The sequence below is a fragment of the Pseudopodoces humilis genome, chromosome 4, assembly GCF_049639895.1.
Source record: "Pseudopodoces humilis isolate 2021_Gansu_Grassland_sample_001 chromosome 4, ASM4963989v1, whole genome shotgun sequence".
NCBI lineage: Eukaryota > Metazoa > Chordata > Aves > Passeriformes > Paridae > Pseudopodoces > Pseudopodoces humilis.
The window spans coordinates 76799746-76820020 of NC_142203.1; the positions used below are offsets into that span (position 1 = coordinate 76799746).

Sequence of the window (20275 nt, forward strand, 5' to 3'; positions counted from 1 at the left end):
GGGCACCCTGTGCCAGGGCCTGCCCACCCTCCCAGCCAGCAATTCCTTCCCAATATCCCAGCTGGGCCTGCCCTCTGGCACTGGGAAGCCATTGCCTGGGTGCTGTCCCTGCAGGCCTTGTCCCCAGTCCCTGGGCAGCTCTCCTGGAGCCCCTTTAGGCCCTGCCAGGGGCTCTCAGCTCTCCCTGGAGCCTTCTCTTGTGCAGGGGAGCAGCCCCAGCTCTCCCAGGCTGGCTCCAGAGCAGAGGGGCTCCAGCCCTGGCAGCAGCTGCGTGGCCTCCTCTGGGCTGGCTCCAGCAGCTCCACGTCCTTGTGCTGTTGTTGCCCAGGGCTGGGGCAGCTCTGCAGGTGGGGTCTCACCTGAGCACAGGGGCACAGGGGCACAATCCCCCCTCCCCTGCTGCCCACGCTGGGGGATCAGCCCAGGGCATAGAGCCCAGTTGTTAACCCAGCATGGATCCACGAATCCATGTATTCCCACCACTGACCCACATATTCCTGCTGTTCATGGAGCATGTGACTGAGAAGATTGGCTTCAGACAGACCAAAACAGACAGGCTGGACAGAGGTGAGAAAGTTGTGGGTTAGCAAAGCTGGAAGGCTATCTGATGTGAATCTCTGTGCTGCAGTGAGAGCTTTTCACAGGTCTTAGTGTAACTTCGCTGGAAAGTTGCAACAGTTTAGGAAAAAAAAAAAAAAAAAAAAAGAAAAGAAGAAAAGTAAAAAAGAAGCACCAAAAAAACCCCCAAACCGCGCCGAAGTCAACAGTGATTTGCTTTGACATTTGTTCCCGGCACTCCCCACCCCCTGCTTGTAAATCTGCCTGTTTGGCCACGGGGAAACGCGTCCCGTGGGGGGGCAGGGGCGGGCAGGGCAGGGCAGGGCAGGGCAGGGCAGGGCAGGGCAGGGCAGGGGCGGGCAGGGCAGGGCAGGACAGGGGCGGGCAGGGCAGGGCAGGACAGGGGCGGGCAGGGCAGGGCAGGGCAGGGCAGGGGCGGGCAGGGCAGGGCAGGGGCGGGCAGGGGGCGGCCCCGCCGGGAGCCCAGGATCGCTGCGGCCGCACAGCCCCAGAGCTGCGCCCGACATGGACTGCGGAGTCATCACCTCCAAGACCGTGCTGCTGCTGCTGAGCCTCGCCTTCTGGGTACCATGGGGCTGTCCCGGGTGGTGGGGAACGGGGGCTCTGGCAGGGGGACATGCTCGCCGTCCCGGGTTTCCCGGGCACCGGGCTTACCTGTGCGCAGGTAGTGCGGATATTTCTGTAGCAACGCCTGAATACGTATTTTTAAAGGACAATGAGATTTAGGGGTTTTAAGTTTATAAGAAAAAAAAAAAATAAGGTCGGAGCTTGTTGTTTTGTTTTGTTTTGTTTTTTCTTCGTGGCGTGTTTTTAATGTACCCGGCTTTTTAGTAGTGTTTTTAATTAAAACAGTTTGCAAACACGTTTTGAGATCAGAAGCAATTGGAGCCGCTTAGTGAGGACATTTTATAAGGGCTTTCCTCCATATTTGGGGCGAGGAGATTTTTGGGGAGGAAGTCTGCTGAGAACTTTGTTCCAGCTATGTCCTTGGCACAGTTACGGCTTTCCAAATCACTTCCACGATAATTATTTACAAGCAAGTGAAAAGATGAGGGTGTTTTTTATGCTTTTCAGCCTAACCCTCGCTGGTTTGGGGGTGTTGGCATGGGAGGCTCAGGGCACGGCTGCCTTGTGACAGTGACAACAGGGCCTGGGGCTGTTCAGAAGAGCTAGGGATTATTCTGGTAAGCAGGCTCGGGCATTCCCCCTGCGTGGGGAAGTTTGGAAAATCCCCAGCAGCACCATCAGCCGCCCCGGGACTTGTGTGCTGCTGTCGAACCTCACGTCTGTCGGTGCCATGGGCTGGGGGCTCACGGCTGCCTTGTAGCACCTGGGTGTTTTCCAGACGGGGTTTTGCCAGGGTTGCCTCCAACCTGCCGGCAACAGCGAGGGCCTGGAGCTGCTCGGCCCGGGCTGGGGCTCAGCATGGCAGCGCCCCTTCCTCTGGGTGTAATGGGGGCCCTTCCTGAGGAGGAGAACCAGAACTCTCCAAAGAGAGATGCTACAAGAGGAGAGGAAAAATAAAGCGAAAGAAGGAATACTGCTCGAATTAATCCCTGGGGCCTCGTGGGGTGTGGTGCCGTTTTGTAAAACATGACTTGCTGCTGGCTGTGGTGAGGAGTTCGTCCCCTCCGTCCTGTGCCTTGTTTTTGGAAGCCTGGCACAATTTATTGCTAAATGTGCTCCATGTGAATCCTGAGCCACTGGCACAGATGGAGCTGCAGGCCGAGTCACTGCTACACACCAGATAACATGATCTCACCGTGTCTGCTTGGTTTGTGATGATTGTTTTGTTGTTTGTTGTTTTTGAAGTAGCCACAGAGAAGCATTGCAGCATCCCACTGTTTGTATGAGGAAAGGTCCTGAGCCTCAGATCAGGCATACCTCAGGTTAGCATCATTGCTTGGCTTTTTAAAAATGAAACAACAGCCTTATATCCTCCTAGAAATGTCTCTGGTACTTTTTCTTCTGCTGTAGGAGAGCTCTCTAATCGTGCTTGGGTCATCTGCATCTGTGGACTGTCAGTAAAGATCCTCCTTCATGTCTATGGCCTCTGAATTTGGGGTGACCCAGACCCCAAAAAAGGCTGCCTTTGGATTGTTTTTTATCCCAGTAGGAGTTGTGCAGCCCAGTACCTGTGGCATCTAGATGCTGCTGCCACCATTATGTGTGGTAATCACATTCCAGCAGCAGAATTGCAGAACCTGGAATTCTGGTTTTGGGAGGGTGGAGATGGAGGGACTGATTCTTTTATGCTCCTTCAGAACACTTCTGACAGTCAGGGCTCTGTAAGTACAAGGCTCCAGATGATTGTGAAAACACAGGATTTGCAAAGAACATTAGAGTCCTTCCCCAAGGAGTAATTCATGTCCAGACACTGCATGCTGCAGATCTTTCCCAGCTCAGAAGTGATTACGGAAAATAATTCACCACCTGCGTAGTCAGCAGATGGTGCAGATGTGGTTCTTTGACAGAAGTTATTACTTAAGAATATCCTAAAAAGGCAAAAATCCTCTCTTGGATTTCTGATCGTTATCCTAAGGAGTGGAGGAAGTCAGATCTTCCACAATGACAAATCGGGGCTTCCTAAACGAGGTGAAAAAACAGCTTTTCTCCTGAGCACCAGGCTCAGCACCGTATGTGCGGGTCATTCTGTGGGTGAGGGATCCATGCATAACTCCCCCCAAAAACTCAGTGATTAAAGATTATTTAATTAAAAGGCTACCACGGGTAGTGCTTCAGGCTGTGGGAGTTCTTCCCACCTCCTGTTCTACTCTTCAGCACCTTCTAATTAGGTGCAAGTGTTTTGGTAAGTGGGTGTTGGCCTGCTGTAGGTGAAGACTGGGGATGCAGGTTTATCTCATGGGACCCAAAAGAGGGAGAGGAAGGGTTAGAGCAGACCATGATGTTCTTGGCGATGTGTTTTGAGATGACTGGGCTGGGTGGGATGTAATGATGCTCTTTTTGAAGGAGAGGGCTGAAATGCTGGGATTCACTTCCTGTGCCAAGGGAAGAAACTGAGAGTCTTAAAACTAGATGGAAGAACTGTGCTCCAGTATTTCTGTCCAATGTGCAGTAAACAGCTTCCCAGGCTGCTTTTAACCTCAAAGCATCCAGCACCGTGCCTCTGCTCACCTTCAGCTTCGTTGTCACTGAACAGGTCTCTGCCTTCAGAGGGTGCTTGGCATCTGCTGGTGGTCCTGGGGACTAGGAGATGCGCTTCCATCATCCTTGTGGGTCCCCTCCAACTCAAGGTATTCTGATTCACCACCAATGGGCTACTTAGGTGTTCCTGCAGTGAAAATCCTGTTTGCCCAGATTTCCCATTCACTTTTAGGCAGAAGTGGGCACGTCCCCAGCTTCCTTGCTTTACTTGCCCTACAGCAGGGAGAAGCATAAGGACAAGTTACTGTCCAGGAGGCTTTAGCAGGACCAGGGGATTTGAGACAGAAGCATTTGATCTGCTGACATGAAGTGCAGCCCCCTGCCATGGACAGGAACACCTTCCACTAGGCCAGGTTGCTCAAGGAATCACAATATTGCTGTGGTTCACTTTATGTAATTTTTAGTAATTTTAAGGTGTAAATTTACCCAGAAGAAAAATTCCTGCGTGTGTGAATGGTTTAAATCGCTCACGCCAGTATGAGTACTTTGGGAATGCCTAACTCTGAAGCCTCAAGTCCTAGATAAATCTGGATACTTTTAGTGAACAATGTATTGAATAGCAAAGATTGCATTGAAGAAGGGAAGGGAAAGGTGGGGGGGCTCCTTGGGAGCTGGAACAAGGGTGATTTTTAAGGTCCCTTCCAACCCTGGCCATTCTATGATTCTGTTATTTCTAGCTCGTTTCTGAATGGTGAGGGAAGAGCAGCCACATGATGCAGAGTGGTCACAGGATGGGGCTGATGCCTGGGCCAGGGCTGGGCACTTCAGTATGATCCTGTTGAGCATGCCTTGAAAGGGTAAAGTTCTTCCTTGTTTTAAATTTTTCTGCCCAAAATCAGGAAGCAGAACTGAACTGACTTTTCAGGAAGATGGGCTCTGCTGTTTTGCATAGGGGCCTCAGGGACTAAAAGAAAATGAAGATGCTGGTGCTGTGTGGTCAGCACAGGGGAAGTGTTGGGACAGTGATGCAGATTTGGAGAAACAACCTCAGCCAGACTGTCCCCAGCAGTCCCTGTGGCTGTGAAAGGACCTACTGGATGGCCGGGCTGTGTATCCATCCCTAAAGACACTTTGATCTCTTCAAAGGTGTCACCAAAACCAGAGGTCTGACATTGACAGGCTGAGAAGGCCAGGGTGATCAGCCTGGAAATGAGGAAGTTGTATGGAGACCATGTAACAGCCTTCCAGAGTCTGATGGAGGAAGCAAAGAAAGCAAAGAAGGATTCTTCATCAGGAGCTGTAGTGGTGGCAGAATGGCTTCATACTGAAAAGAGGAGAAATTTAGGGCAGATATTGGGAAGGAATTGCTCCTGTGAGGGTGCTCAGGCACTGGCATAGGTTGCCCAGAGAGGTGAAAATGTTCCAGACCAGGCTGGACAGAACTTGGAGCAACCTGGGATAGTGAAAGGTGTCCTTGCCCATGACAGGGGGTGGAGCTGGATGAGCTTTATGGGTCCTTCCAACACAAACCATTCTGGATTTCTGTGATTCCATGTTGTGGAAGTGTGTGTGGTAATTACAACGGTTCAAGAGGCCCCATTTTGGTACCTCTTTAGCAAGATTTAGGATTAGCTCTGCTGTGATTTAGGTGCACCTTGGTTCAATTGCAGGGTCTGGTGTCTGAGCCTGGAACAGCTGACTGAGAAACTGGGGTGGTTCCGAAGGCAAATATTGAACTACAGGGTGTTTTGTGTCCAAACAGGCTGCTCAGATCCAAAACTGCCTGGCACTGGCTGAAAAATCAATCCATGCTCAGCTGAAGTCACACTCCCTGCAAGCTCATGCCCTGCAGTCTGTGTATCTGGGGAGAATACGAGTGAAAATGGGGGTTCTGACAAGTGAAAATGGGGGTTCTTCCTCTCTCTCTCCTCCTCCTGTTACCTCTGTGATTGTGATTAACAGCAGCACCCTAGCTGCAATGCAGGGGTTTAAGCATTAGAAGTTGTAGAGATGGGGGCAGGATTCCTTGTTTGGCACTGCTGTACACTGTCTCTGTGAGGACATCCCACCATTTGTTGGCTTTTAGGGATGGGAAAATAACCTTGGAATTAGGCTTATGGAACAGAATGTTATAAATGCAGTGGCAAAATAGGGTTAATATAAAAAGCGATTTATTATAAAACAATTTCAATCACAAACAACGAGAGAAAAAAACCACAATAAATCAGCACAGCGCTGGGTGGACAGGGAGACGTCTATACCCGGAGGTACAGATTTACCCAAATCCACGAAGGAGGGTAGACTGTCCAGGGTTTTTATAGGGATTTTGTGTCCTGAGGCCAAAACTCCAAGCAGTTACTGTTCAACAAAGAGTTTAGATGTCTGGTTGAATGAATTTCCTGGAACCGTGGAACTGAATCAATAGACGACTGGGCAGAGTCCTCTCGCATGTGAAAGGTTCTGAGTGCTTCCCAATTGTATCTTCGGTTGGGCTCTCAGAGTGAAGTGTCCAAGTGCGGTGTGGAGTCGATGGGCATCTCGGCCTAGCTCCTTTCTTTGTTTAGCTTAATTGTTCGTGTCCTGCTCTTTCTTTCAGGCTGATGAACGTCGCCTAGGGTCGTTACCGCCTGAATGGGTAGTTACTGCTGGGTTTGGGGAAATTCTTCGGCCACACTATATTTTATATACTTTTTACATTGTTACAAATCTAGTTATATACTTATTTATTCTTTCACGAATTTTTATCCAAGGTTACATTTATCACAAGAAGAAGATGTGCTAAAACAACTCTTAAAGTGGACATTTACTTAAAACAGCTTGAAAACAAGCCCACTACACCCAGAGACCCCTCTGACTGTGTGGTTTTGCAGCATGTAAAAACTGCAGGAAGATGTTAGTCTGGGTTGGGGATTTTTTCTCCTCAAAGAGAGACATAGGTTTTCAGAGCCTTTTGGCAGCTACTCATTGTTTTCATTTGAGAAAGAAAAGGAAAAAGCAAGTGATTCCTACTATACCCAGCACACAGCCTGAGGTGTGTTTTGAAGGCAGGCTGAAACATGCCCCGCAGTTGTAAATCCCAGCTGAATATTTTGGTGTAACAGACTTTGACGTGTCTGCTGTGGCTTGGTGTTAAGTTGGCTCAGAACAGTTGTCAGGGCTCTGTCCCACCTCTGTAGCTCACGTGAGGAAACTGATTTGAAGGTTTTAGTTTGAGGGTAATGACTAACCTGAGATTAACAGGAATTTTCTCCAGGGGCTGTTGGTGCTGCTGGAATCAAGGGCAGCCTGGTAGGAGCTCACAGCTTTGGTGCTTTTTGCTCCAATCCAGAACCAACTTGCTGAGTTCAGTATTTTTTATTATTTTGTAAATCAGTGTTTTCACGAGGTGAGGATCTGAGGGAACACAGCAAGTTTGCATACTAACAGGAGACCCCATCCTGCCTCCAGCCCTGGCTCCAGCACAAGGACGTGGAGCTGCTGGAGCCAGCCCAGAGGAGGCCACGCAGCTGCTGCCAGGGCTGGAGCCCCTCTGCTCTGGAGCCAGCCTGGGAGAGCTGGGGCTGCTCCCCTGCACAAGAGAAGGCTCCAGGGAGAGCTGAGAGCCCCTGGCAGGGCCTAAAGGGGCTCCAGGAGAGCTGCCCAGGGACTGGGGACAAGGCCTGCAGGGACAGCACACAGGCAATGGCTTCCCAGTGCCAGAGGGCAGGCCCAGCTGGGATATTGGGAAGGAATTGCTGGCTGGGAGGGTGGGCAGGCCCTGGCACAGGGTGCCCAGAGCAGCTTTGTTGCTCTTCTGTGACTGTCCTTGCCCAGATGATGCTGTCAGTGTGCCCAGTGACAGGACCAGTGAGCACAATCTGAGCACAGGATGGTCCCTCTGAACATCAGAAACCTTTGTCACTGTGAGAGTGACCAAGCAGCATCACACTCTGTCCTGGGTGAAACCAGAGAACACCAATGTGGCAATACCTGATTTATCATTTAGAGAAATGAATACCATAAGCAGGGTAGGAAAAGGTAACTGAAGCCAGAAAGTCCCTTTCAGCTGGCAGAGTTTTAAATCCAGGATGGGAAGAGGGACAGAAAATTGTGCATGTGGGATGGGAGGTGCTGAGATGGGGTCACTCATTGCTGGGAGAAACCAGCTTTGCCTCGGGCCAAGGGAGAGCCTCAGGTCCGGGAAGTGCCTGGTCCATGTCGGCCAAGGGGAGTTTTAAAATGGTTAAAATGAGGATAAAGTGAGGAAAGCTTTCTCAAAGGTGCTCAGTGCCTTTCTTTTCCTCTAAAGTCACTAGGAAACCTGTTGTCTCCCTGAAAAGGGAGTAGTGCAGCAGCCAGGGAGGACTTGAAACTCTGTTAGTGAATGGGAAGAATAAATCTTGTAGTACAATAAATCTGCAAGGGAGCCAGATACTGATTCCCTTTGCTGTGCAAGCTGACTGTTGGGTAATAAAATACATTATTTATGGAGGAAATGTGCAAAACCTTTCAAGCAGAAGATTTACCTGTCAAGGTAAATCAAAAACACTTCGTGTACACAGAAAAAAAAAGCCAAAAAAACAAAGACATGGAGTGTCTTTTGTGTTAAGGAGAGAATGGGCAGCTGTAACTGAGACCAGTGTTTCTGGGGGCTGATTGTAGATATGAGAGGCATGGGGGCACCTCAGTAGTAATAATTGTAATTGGCAATGTAATAATTGAAGGTGACATATCCCACTCTGTCCACTGAAACTGGTGAAAAGGTGACAGCATCCCAGTGAACATAGGTGCTGGATGGGAAGGCAAAACAGCAGCATCAGGTGTTGCCCTGGGTGAGGAGCCCTGACTATGCAAAGATACTGGTGAAAAAGTGGGATTTGAGCCTTAAAATTAACTCAGGCAGCTCTGTGAGCTGTCTAATGATGAATTAGATGGCAGTGGTTCAGAAAGGGTTTGTGTGGATATTCATAGTTCTTCCAATTCGTCTTTGCAGTAGTTTGCTGTAGAAGACAACTTCTCTTACTGTGTCTTGAAAAATGGTATTATTTATCTTACCTGTCTTTGCCCATAAAAAGTTAATTATAAAGGACAAAGTCCAGCCAGTCTGAGTTTTGTGCTCTGGTGGATATTAGTGCTGGCTCAGGGAAAGCCCCATTGCACAAAGGAGAAATGTCTTTAAGTCTCATAGCCTCAATTTTTACTGTAAAGAGGCTGCATCTTGCTGGACACACGGGGTGAATTCGCCCTGTTCTTAAGCTTCTCCTTTTAATACTACAGTTTTGTTACTCTGCATTTTTAATTTTCCAGCCTTTTAAAAAGGAAGCCTTATACCAGTCTTATGTCAGTTTACAGAAACAGACCGATTCATAGAATCAACACTCTGAAATGGGAGGATGCTGGGAGAAACCTTTTAAAACGAACCTCAAATCCTCCAAGCAGCAGACACTGCCTTTTAACATCACAGTCAGTAGTTTGTACCTTATCTGGTGTTTGGCAGGGAACAAGGAAGGCTGTGCTAATAACTGTGAATGAACACTAACCTCTGTTCTCAGTCATCACATAAGGTAGGCTTATGAAAACAGAGAAGTAAAGGTGGAAAAGCACCGGTTCTGCCCTCCTGATAGCAAAAGAAAGGTAGATGTGTATAGATACATATATATACATAAATATATATATATAAAGTGCATGTATTTCAGAGCAGTGGTATAGAGGAAGTTTTAAGCAGCTCCTGCTGTGTCTGTGATCAGGTGGCATGAAGTATTTGCATGGCTTTGAGCCTCCTGAAAAGGGTAGGTGCTTATGGTCATCAGCATATAGCAAAAGTGGAATGCAAAGTAAGAAGCTTGTTGTATTTTTAAAAATACATAAAACTGGTGTTTCCCAGCAGCTGTCCTGTTCTGCTATGTGATACAGCCCAGGCTTCTGTTTCATGGGCAGGATTGAATATTCAAAGTGCTGTGTGTTTGTGTTATGTGACTGAGAGCCCCCCTTGTTGTTTTTGTGCACTCTGTGCACCTGCTTCCCTGGCTCAGCTAAGCATGGAAGAGCTTGGAGCCCAGACCCTGCCCAAACCTCAGCCTGGGAAAATCTGGTGACTGTCACAGCTTGGCTTTCTTCTCACTCAGCCTCAAGAAGTTCACTTTTTCACGCTCAAATAGTTTTTCTGCTTTCTGGACAGGGTGTGGGATATGAAAGATTGAGTGGTTCTGGCGTTAGGTCCTTGAAGGGTGCGAGGCATGGTGGGTGAGGCAGCAGAGGCGGCTGCAGCTCTGTTGCCCAGCTGTGAAAAGGGGTTTTCTTGCAAATTTTCCTTTCACCTCATCTCGTCACCTTGTCTTAAGGAAGTCGTGAGCATTGTAAAGAAACTGGAGTTTCCTGCCAGCCTGATGAGTCAGCTGGGGCTGCGTGGGAAGGACAGGGTCAGGTGTGGGTGTTGTGCTGGCTGTTGGAGGCCCAGGGGAGGTGTTTCTTCTGTATCCGCCTTGAGTCACTGTCTGTGCCCTGCTGGGCACTTGGACCTACCTGCAAGTAAGCTGCCAAGCAGGAGACTGACAAGAAATGTGAAGTACAATAACCATTTGTAGTGCGAATTTCTTGGCATAGTCCTAGCACCCTTGTGTATAATTTTAGATGGGTTTGAGAAGGTGGTTGTCTCATTGTGAAAAAGGAGGTATTTGATCTATTTCTCCTCAAAAGTAATCACTCAAACTGGCCTTTGTGTTTGTGGGATTGTTTTTATCCTTGAGACCCAACAGAAATCTAATCAGACATACTTTGAGATCCATCTTTTGCAATGCAAAGGACTTGTACTTCTAGAGAAGTACATCGTAGTACATCATCATCATCATCTTAGGTCTAAGAATGGGCTGTAGGTTTTGTGATGTCGGGGTGAAAAAATCTCTGCACTGGATTTTGAATTCGCCCTCAGTTCTGGAAAGGCTTACGGGAAAGGCTCTGGTTTAAGTTCTAAAATATTGTTCATCTTTGCTTTCAAAATTTGTCTCTGGGACTCACCTGCAAAAATCAGGGAAGAGATCATTATCTGTGATGCCTTCTATCCCTGAGCAACCCTGCTCTTCAGGCTTCAGGATTCTTCCCACTGAACTAAAAATCATGCGTGAAGTTGTGCCATTATCTGTGGGGTAAAACATCATCTTCCTTTAAGTCTTTTCCCAAAGACTTCTGGTTTTGCCTCATTACACTTCCTTTTTCTGCTTGGAAGCAGAAGCTTGGAAATTTTAGCAGACTTCTTGCAGGCTGTGTTTTGTCTCTGACCAGAAATGAGGCGAACCTGAGTATTGCAATGAAACTCACTGTGAAAGTGTTTTGTATTTGAGGTCCTTGAACTTAATACTAGACCTTCTGGTTTTGTCTTGCAGTCATGGAGCTTTGCTGGTCCTGGCTTTAGGGACCTTCTGTGAATTGGCTTCATAATTTATTTTTTTCTTAATTCATGGCAGCCTTTTACTCCCAGCAAGGTTTTTTTTAGCTCCCCACAGCTGGTTGGTCTTTAGCAAGTCCTGTGCTGTTTCCTTCGTATTGTGTGTTGAGCACACTGGAAATGGACAGAAAACGAAGTATGCATGAAAAATTAAGAATGTTTCTCCACCATGGTGGAGATGGACTTTGGACAAGACACTAGAGTGACAGGGGGAATGGTGTCCCACTGCCAGAGGGTGAGGTGAGATGGGATATTGGGAAGGAATTGTTCCCTGGGATAGTGGTGAGGCCCTGGCACTTTGCTTGCCTCTCCATGGCTTTCCTTGCCCAGATGATGCTGTTTCAAAACAAAGAATAGGTGCAAAGACACGTGCATCCAGCCTTCCAGGCCAGAAATACAGGATACACTTTCTGAGTCATGCACCTTCATTCTTTTTGTGCCACTGAAGGCAAAGGAGGTGAGGTGTCCTCACCTCCACTTTCACTGCTGCTGCCATTCCAAGAACTTCTCCTGTCCTACTTTCAGTTTGGGAGCAGAGTGTTGGAGGAGAAGGTGAGGTTCCTCCTCCTCAAAACCTCATTCGTGTGGTGAACTGAGAAGGCAGTGGTGCCCTTTGAGGTAAAGTGGTCTCATCCTTTCCCTGCATCCCTAAAAAGGGGCGTCAGGAAAAAGCCACAGCCACCTGCAGATAGGGAAATAGGAAAGATATTTTCCTCAATGGAAGGAAAAATGAAAGGAAGCTTTAGGAACCGCTTTAATCATTAGCATATCTGAAAACCTGGTGCATGTGCAGAAGAAAAATAATTTGTTAAGAATTGGTGGTCCTGTTCCTTTTCCTGATATCCCACCTCCTGTATCTGAGCCCCAGGGCAACAGGATCTTGCGGGTCATGTGCTAAATATCTGGCTTCATCACTTAATTCTGGGGTACAGACAGCATCCAGGAATGTGAGATTATGGGATGGGAGCTGTCTAAAACAAAGGATGTTCCTGCACTTGGAGGTAATTGAAGGGCAGGCAGCAGACCTGGCTGGAGGGTAAAGAGCCAAACAAGGTAAAGGAATTAGCAAGTCCTAGCTCCAGCGCAAGGAGTGTTTCATTTAATTAAAACACACAGTGCTGGGGAAGCAACAAGCTGCTCCAAGGCTATGTGATGAAATGCTGCTGTGACCTGTTGAAAACAAAACAGCTTCCCTTAAGTTTCCAGAATGTCAATACAGAGGGTGCTTAATTTTCCTTGTGCTGCAGGATTACAGAGGGTGGATGAGCCATCCTGATGCCTGTGAGAATTTTTTTGTGGCATCGGTGAGGTTTGGCAGGGCATGGCTGAGTCTTTCGGTGGTGTTTCCAGGGCTGTACCCAGTCCAGTGGGTAAAAGTCTTTGGTTTCCAGGGCAACTGCCACTGGTGCACTCTGCCTTGGCTTCAATCAGCAAAACATCCCTCTGGGAGAGAGATTATTTTAGAGGTTGCAGAAATCTGTTTCCTTTTCTTTCCCTGAAAAGGAGGGATTCTGTTTTGCTTAGATGAGGTGCATTTGTGCCTGCCTTAGTGATTAATGCTGTCATGAGAGTGCAGAGGATGAGTTCCCCTGCCCCCCCCTCCCCAAAAAAAAGAAAATAAAAAAGCCCCAAACCAGCAACTCACTGTGGTGATCTGATTCCTGCAAGTGCAGCCTTGGGTGGGACGTACTCGACCCTGGGTAGGCAGTGTGAGTGTTCTACAAACTGCAGTTTGTGCAGGTCTACAAACTCCAGCCTTTTGGCTCAGCTTCAGTGGTGCCTTATTAGCAGGGGAGTGATACAGTGTGTCAGTTTCGTCTTCTCCATGTTCAAGTTTGAATGCATGGCTAGATTAGGTAATAGTTTCAGATGCAGCATTTTTTCATCTACTTTTTTGCACACTGTAGCCACTACTATTACTGTTAATTACCATTAGAAAACAATCCATGATCAGTTTCCAGGTCAGAGGCTTAATAAATAACTGCTAATAACGTTATGGCATTTCAGGCGGCAGCTGCAGGCCTCAGCTATGTTGGGGCGTACGTCATCAACACCTACAAGAGCTACGACAACTTTCTGCAGGACAAGTACGCGCTGCTGCCAGCTGTGATCATTATTTGCGTGGCCGTGGTGATGTTCATCATCGGGCTGCTCGGCTGCTGCGCCACCTTCCGCGAGTCTCGGGTCGGCCTGGGGCTGGTGAGTGGCACGTCCGTGTGTGTCGTCTGCCTCCCCCGGCAGGGGAGGTGCTAGGCTGCACCTCGGGAGGTGAGACAGAGTGAAAGGTTGTTGTGCTGCACACTGCTGAAGCGCTGCTTGTTTGTGCGAGTCAGCTGCAGCGGAGCTGCTCGGATTTGCCCCAGCTCGCTCAATGAAGATGAGTGCGGGAAGCAGCAAGTCTTGAGGAGTGAGGTGGTGAAGGAACAGGAGGAAATACAAGTCAGATGTATATCAGGTTTTCTGCTGACTTTAGTCCTCTGAGTGCTGAAAGTATGCCTTGACTGCTCATAGAATTACTTTTAAAAATCCAGAAAGTTTCACTTAGAGTAAGTTCATGCCCCAAGTCATGCCCTGAAGGCAATGTGAGCCCACAAGCAGTGCACAGTGTACCTAACTCAGCTGCTGTTTTATCCATGTGCTCTCCCCTTTGACATCCATCCTGTGAAGTGCTCCATGGGCTCTTCACACAGGTCATGTCATGGCAGAGTTCACGATCAGCCACACACAGGAATTCCCAAAAGGTTTGGGTTGGAAAGGACCTTAAAACTCATCCATTTCCAGCCTCTCTTCCATGGGCAGGGACAGCTTCCACTAGACCAACCAATACAATCAGGTTGCTCCAAACCCTGCCCAACTGGCCTTGAACAATTCCAGGAGTGAGGCAGCCACAGCTTCTTCTATTCTAAATTATTTTCTGGGAACTATTTCGATTGGAGAGGCATTAAGAGATAGTGATTGCTGCTGTAAATTAATGTGAAGTGTATTGTGCAGTTGAATTCAAGTGCTGTGGGATTCTCTCTTACTGTCTCTCTTTTTTTATTTTCAGTTCTTGGCCATTATCCTGATTATCTTCATTGCAGAAGTGTCCGCTTTTGTCCTGGGATTTGTGTACAGGGAAAAGGTAAACAAAGAATTAGCATCTCTGTCCCAATATAAAAGTAAAGAATAGATCTCGCATTGTTTTATCATTCCAATTTATCTGGGTTTTTTTACTTCATCCCTGTCTTGCAACCTGCAGAGCAAATGGGAATGGGGATGTCTTTGTTGGGAACACTGTGAATATATAAAATATGTGGCAGATATCACAACAGTCTCTGAGTAGGATTAAACAGTTGCTGATGTTCCCAGAGGGCTTTTCCATCAATGATGGCAAGCTTCTACCCAGGAACATGATTCTGGCTAAGTGACACCTGAATTTTGTTTAAAACATTGCCTGATTTTTCGTATTCGTAATTTTCCCCCCTCAGTTTTTTGGGATACTTTTGGGATGCATCTTTTGCAATTTCCACGTGATAAAATTCTCAACTCTCACATTAAAACCGTCTGCATTGTTTTTCTCTCTCTAAACAGGTAAAAACTGATGTGCAAGGTACAATGAGCTCAGTCTTTGAGAAGTATGATGGTAAAAACCCAGAGTCTACAGTTGTGGATTACTTGCAAGAACATGTAAGAAAATACTTAAGCATTGTTTGGAAAAGAACAGTTGGGTCCTAAACAAGGAATTTAGGCTGGGAAAGGAGGGGAGAGGATGAGTATCCTGGAACCTGGCTCTGTGTTTAGCATCCAATTCTCCAGGGCAGCTGAAGGTGCTTCTCACTTTGCAGAGCTGGTGTGTTCAGGCTCCAGGTGTGAAGTTCATGTAGTGAGGGATGGGGTTGATATGAGTGACATTTGCATCAGAGCAAATAAGTACATATGAATAACTGCTGCTGAGAACACTGCTCCATAAAATAGCGAGATGATGGAAGACTCTACCCTGACACTTGTCACCTTCCTTTTGGAGCTTTCACAAAGAATAAACTAAGAAGGATGCAATAATGTGTGAGGGAGACTGATTTATTATGTCTGTGATTTTTTTCCTGAAGCCACCACTGCTTGTAAATCTGCTGCAAACTAGTGGCAGCTTTGGCTCACTATGCCTAAGAGAGGTTTAACTCAACATGGGAATTCAGATAGGAACATATCTACTTATATGTATATAATGTAACTAGTAATAAATACGTATAATCTTACATAATATTAACTTCTGTGTAACTGTCCTGTGTTGGGTAGCTTCACTGCTGCGGGGTTAAGAACTACAGCGACTGGACGACCACGCAATGGTTTAATTCCACTGGGAACAACAGTGTTCCCCAGAGCTGCTGCCAGCAAGAGGCTAAGAACTGCACAGGGCATCTGGATCAGCCGCAGGAGCTCAACACACGGGTGAGCATGAGGGGCTCGGTTTCACAGTTGGGCCACGTTCATTTTCAGCCAGGTGGAACTGTGCAGGGAAGCATGCCAGGCAGAGTTTAGGGATGTGCCCATAGCTGTAGTTGTTTAAACAGATCTGGGGCAGGGGAACAGACTCATCTGGGATTGATCATGCTGAATCTGGAGGATTATGATGCTCCGAGGGCTGGAGCCCCTCTGCTCTGGAGCCAGCCTGGGAGAGCTGGGGCTGCTCCCCTGCACAAGAGAAGGCTCCAGGGAGAGCTGAGAGCCCCTGGCAGGGCCTAAAGGGGCTCCAGGAGAGCTGCCCAGGGACTGGGGACAAGGCCTGCAGGGACAGCACACAGGCAATGGCTTCCCAGTGCCAGAGGGCAGGCCCAGCTGGGATATTGGGAAGGAATTGCTGGCTGGGAGGGTGGGCAGGCCCTGGCACAGGGTGCCCAGAGCAGCTGGGGCTGCCCCTGGATCCCTGCAGTGTCCAAGGCCAGGCTGGACAGGGCTTGGAGCAGCCTGGCACACTGGAAGGTGTCCCTGCCATGGCAGGAGTGGCACTGGATGATCTTTCAAGTCCCTTCCAACCCAAACATTGTGATTCTATTAACCCAGGCTCTCCTGTCTGGGGCATAAGCCCTAAACTGACTTTTATAGATACCATTGATGGCCTTCTGGCTCCGAGTTTTGGGCACTTGTTTAAGTGACCTGAGCTAGAGGAAACTGAGATGCAGCAAATGTCAGTAAATTGCAGTTTGTCAGTGCCTCTCCTTGTGCAGAAGGAAATAAGCCATCAGGTCTGAAAGACAAGAATGGAGTTCCTCAGATCTGCAGTACTGGTTAAACAGGACCTACCAGGCCCTGATTCCCTGGCAGAGTTGGGAAAATAATAAAAACCTCCATCTGGATGAACACCTTTTAATGTGTTTTTACCTCTCTCTTTCATGGCAGGGCTGTACACAGGAGCTGGAGTCTGTCCTGCAGAGCGTTATCAGCTATGCCATGCTTGTAATCCTGGGGTTTGCCATTGTAAAGGTAAATATTCCTGTCTCTTCCCCCACGGAAAATAGTACTGTCTGCCCTTAGATCTCGGATATTTCTCATCTTCAGTGTCCTAATAGCCTCAGATTTCTTCTGCCTCTGAAACAGACTCAGTCACAAGTTCCTCACTTGTTTTTCCAGCTGTCTCTGTTTCATCTGCCTAACAATGATGGGAGGGATTCAAAAGATAGTAGGGGATTTGGGATGGAAATTCAGAGTGGAACCCATTTATCATTGAGTCAGAAAATCCCAGGATGGTCTGGATGGGAAGAGACCTTAAAGCTCAGCCAGTCCCAACCCCCTGCCATGGGCAGGAACACCTTCAACTACCCCAGGTTCTTCCAAGCCCTGTCCAGCCTGGCCTTGGACACTGCAGGGATCCAGGGACAGCCCCAGCTGCTCTGGGCACCCTGTGCCAGGGCCTGCCCACCCTCCCAGCCAGCAATTCCTTCCCAATATCCCAGCTGGGCCTGCCCTCTGGCACTGGGAAGTCATTCCTATCACTCCTTGTCCAAAGGCATACTTAAGTATTTTGGAGAACTCATTTTATCCCAGAATAATCCTAGCCTTTCACTGAAATTTTCCCCATGGCAAGATAACTAGTAATTAATGTGAATGTGTTAATGGGACAAACCGGAGAAGAAACACTCAAGCTGGAACTGTTACTGGGAATTGGCATGCAAAAATAACACTTTCTGTAGATGTATTTTTAAATAATTTTTTTTAATATGATGAAATCATCTGCTATGTAGGTGTTTAGTCTGACTGCTGAAACAGAAATACAGCAGGACTAAGTCTCTTGTGCACTCCCTCTTTTCCAGTTCTTCGGCATGCTGAGCGTCTGTGTGCTTACTTGCAAGAAAGAAGAAAGTGGATATCAGCCTCTTTACTCAGGAGTGTTTGCTTAATAAACTGAAAAGAAGAATGTTGCTTCCTGATGATGAAACTGACTTGTGATCACACCACAGCTTTCTGAAACATTATGCTAAGTTTGGACCTGTGACTGCAGGTAGCACCAGGTGGTGTAGTAGGGTCCAGAAAGAAACTTTCTTCTGCCCCAAAAACATGCAGCAGAAACTTTATACTTTAATCAATAAACTAGTGGAGACCACAGGATCTGTCTGCACCACAGGTTTTGTCTGTACAAACCCCAGGTTATTCTCATGATGTTGTTTAAACAACAAAAGAAACTTCTGAATGCCAGGTTTATATACTCTTCATAGGCATGGGGATCTGTAATGTTTTTTCTGTAACTAATTGTGCAGCGTCGGGTTTTTTTCCCCTTTCTTGTGTCATGCTGTAATTCTGTTTACTGCAGAGGTTGTTAGTGCAAGACACAACCCCATGTTTAAAGTCTAGAATGAGCATTTGTGTGGTTGTTTGGAGCAGCCAGCAAACAATAAAAACCCCAGGTTTTGAGCTTTTGGGCTCAGAACTCTCTCTCCCTCTTTGGTTTGTTTTTAATCTTTTAATTACTGGCACTAAAAAATCCTTATGAAGCAGGGCTTTTGAACATTTTCTTCCTCCTTTTTCTGTGGTTTGCCTGGGGGAATAAGTGCTGCATTTCTGCCCTGACCACACTTCTCTACTGAAATGTTAAAAAGATGCATTCTTATACAAAGCAATTTCAATAACCTGCTGTAGCGCTGCTTTTGCACATTTTCTGTTCTCCTTAATTCTGCTGGACACAGCCACTTACTCCTTGGATTGCATCCCTGCTTTAATACAGTCCTTCTTTATCTTGTTTGTATGTTAATCTGTTTATAAGCTCTTCAGGATTTTGGGGATAGAGAATGGAGGAAACTGTGAGCTTTTATGTATCAGGGAATTGTGGAAAAGCAACAGAGACTCTGCTGATTCCTTCCTTGGAAACATAAGCAGCCTTAACAAAATAAATCTATTTGTAGCTAATTAGAAAAAAAATTAGCTTGGGATCAGTGTAAACTGTTTAATTATCTCCATCCCTACCCCAAGAGAAAAAAGAAAGTGATGGGTAACGATGGAGACACACCAGCATGAGCACGTGTATGTTGAAAACTGCATTTTTACTAAGGGCTTTGTCTTCTGTTAAAAGCTGAAATAAACTGAATTTATACAATCAAGTGAAAAATGGTGTGGCAGTTGTTGGTCGATGCTGTCACAACTCCCTGGAAGGAGTAAAGCCCTCAGGGGCAGAACCGGAGCGGGCGCCTATCGGCGCTGCCTCAGAGAGATCCCGCCCGGCTCCCCTCAGCCATCCTGCGTTCCCTTCCTGCTGCGTTCAGCGATCCGGGTTCCCTTCTCACCCGGCTCCCCTCAGCAATTCCGCCTCCCGCCCTTCCTTCTCGCTCCCCACAGGGATCCCGCCTCCCTTCAGCGACCCGGCCTCCCTTACCGCCTCCCTCCGGGATCCTGCTTTCCCTTCCCGCCCGCTTCCCTCAGCGATCCCGCCTTCCGCCCTTCCTTCCCGTTTCCCTCAGCCGCCCCGCCTTCTTACCCCTTCCCCTCAGCAATCCCTCCTTCCTTCCCGCTCCCTCAGCCGTCCCTCCTTCCTTCCCCTTCCCCTCAGCAATCCCACCTTCCTTCCCGTTCCCCTCAGCAATCCCGCCTTCCTTCCCGCTCCCCTCAGCAATCCCGCCTTCCTTCCCGCTCCCCTCAGCCGTCCCTCCTTCCTTCCCCTTCCCCTCAGCCGTCCCTCCTTCCTTCCCGTTCCCCTCAGCAACCCCTCCTTCCTTCCCGCTCCCCTCAGCCGCCCCGCCTCCCGTCTCGCCTGGCTCCACAACCGATTCCGCCCTTCCTTCCCGCCCTCCTCAGTCATCCCGGCTCCCTTCCCTGCTCCTGCCCTTTCTGCCCTGTTTCCCTCAGCAGTACCGCACCTTCCGCCCTTCCCTTCCCGTTCTGATCAGCGTTCTCGTCTTGCCTCTCGTCCCACTCCCACTGTCTTTTGTGTCTTTTAATTTTTTCCTCGCCTTTCGTAAACTTAACTCAGGTGACATTACTTGTATAAGAGGAGTTTGCCTAGTGAAGGAAAGAATCTTTCAAGTCGTGCGTTGATTACGTCACTAAATAAATATGCATTAGGTGGGCGGAGAATATGCAGTAAGCGGGCGTGTTCGCGTGAATTTTACTGTACAACAGATTTAACTTTTTACCCTTTGGGAAGTTGATTAGTGGGAACGTATTCCTTGCACGCTGCGCTTAATAAACCACGTCTCTTTTCTAAGGTGAACTCTGTGTTTGTGTTCCCAGAGCTGCTAGAATCGACAACGCCCTCCGCGCTCCCGCTGCCCTCAGACCTCCCGCCTTACGCCCTTCCTCCCAGTCCCTCCAGACTCACAGAATTACAAAGGTTGGAAAATACCTCCGAGATCGTGCCCAACCTATCACTGATAGCCTTTTGTCACCCAGACCACAGCACTGAATGCTATATCCAGGCGTTCCTCGGACACGTCCAGGAGTGAGGACTCGAACCCTCCATGGGCAGCCACAACGCCGTTTCTTTCCACGAGGAACTTCCTCCTGAAGTCCAACCTGAGCCTCCCCTGGCGCAGCTTGAGACCATATCCCCTTATCCTATCACTGGATACTACCTGGGAGAAAAGACCGACCCTCACCTGGCCTACAGGCTCCTTTAGCGCCGCGCATTCCGCCCCTCTCTCCCCTCAGCGCCGCTCCCTCCCTTCCCGGCCCGCTTTTACCCCAGCGCTGCCCCCGCTCCGCCCTTTCCGC

General features: G+C 48.2%; 1 protein-coding gene and 1 long non-coding RNA gene across 2 annotated transcripts; one reads left to right on the forward strand and one right to left on the reverse strand.

Annotated features, from left to right (window-relative positions):
• Positions 1–1018: 1018 nt before the first annotated feature.
• LOC102114616 (tetraspanin-36-like) lies at positions 1019–18677 on the forward strand. Its single transcript, XM_005528065.3, has 7 exons — positions 1019–1143; positions 13112–13303; positions 14151–14225; positions 14675–14770; positions 15377–15529; positions 16478–16561; positions 17389–18677. Exons 1-7 carry the CDS (start codon positions 1084–1086, stop codon positions 17473–17475), a joined length of 747 nt encoding a protein of 248 aa, XP_005528122.1. The 5' UTR covers positions 1019–1083; the 3' UTR covers positions 17476–18677.
• On the reverse strand, positions 18636–20238 carry LOC106628427 (uncharacterized). The gene is made up of 3 exons (XR_001331813.2): positions 20161–20238; positions 19423–19564; positions 18636–18714 (listed from the first exon to the last, which is right to left on the reverse strand). It is a non-coding gene; the product is annotated as an uncharacterized LOC106628427 (long non-coding RNA).
• Between the last annotated feature and the right edge of the window lie 37 nt (positions 20239–20275).

What these genes read in the sequence shown, in the direction of transcription:
- LOC102114616 (XM_005528065.3), top strand. Translation starts at nt 1,084, where the DNA reads ATGGACTGCGGAGTCATCACCTCCAAGACCGTGCTGCTGCTGCTGAGC. An exon ending in CTCGGGTCGGCCTGGGGCTG is followed by an intron (nt 13,304 to 14,150) that starts GTGAGTGGCACG and finishes TTTTATTTTCAG; the next exon opens with TTCTTGGCCATTATCCTGAT. An exon ending in GATTTGTGTACAGGGAAAAG is followed by an intron (nt 14,226 to 14,674) that starts GTAAACAAAGAA and finishes CTCTCTAAACAG; the next exon opens with GTAAAAACTGATGTGCAAGG.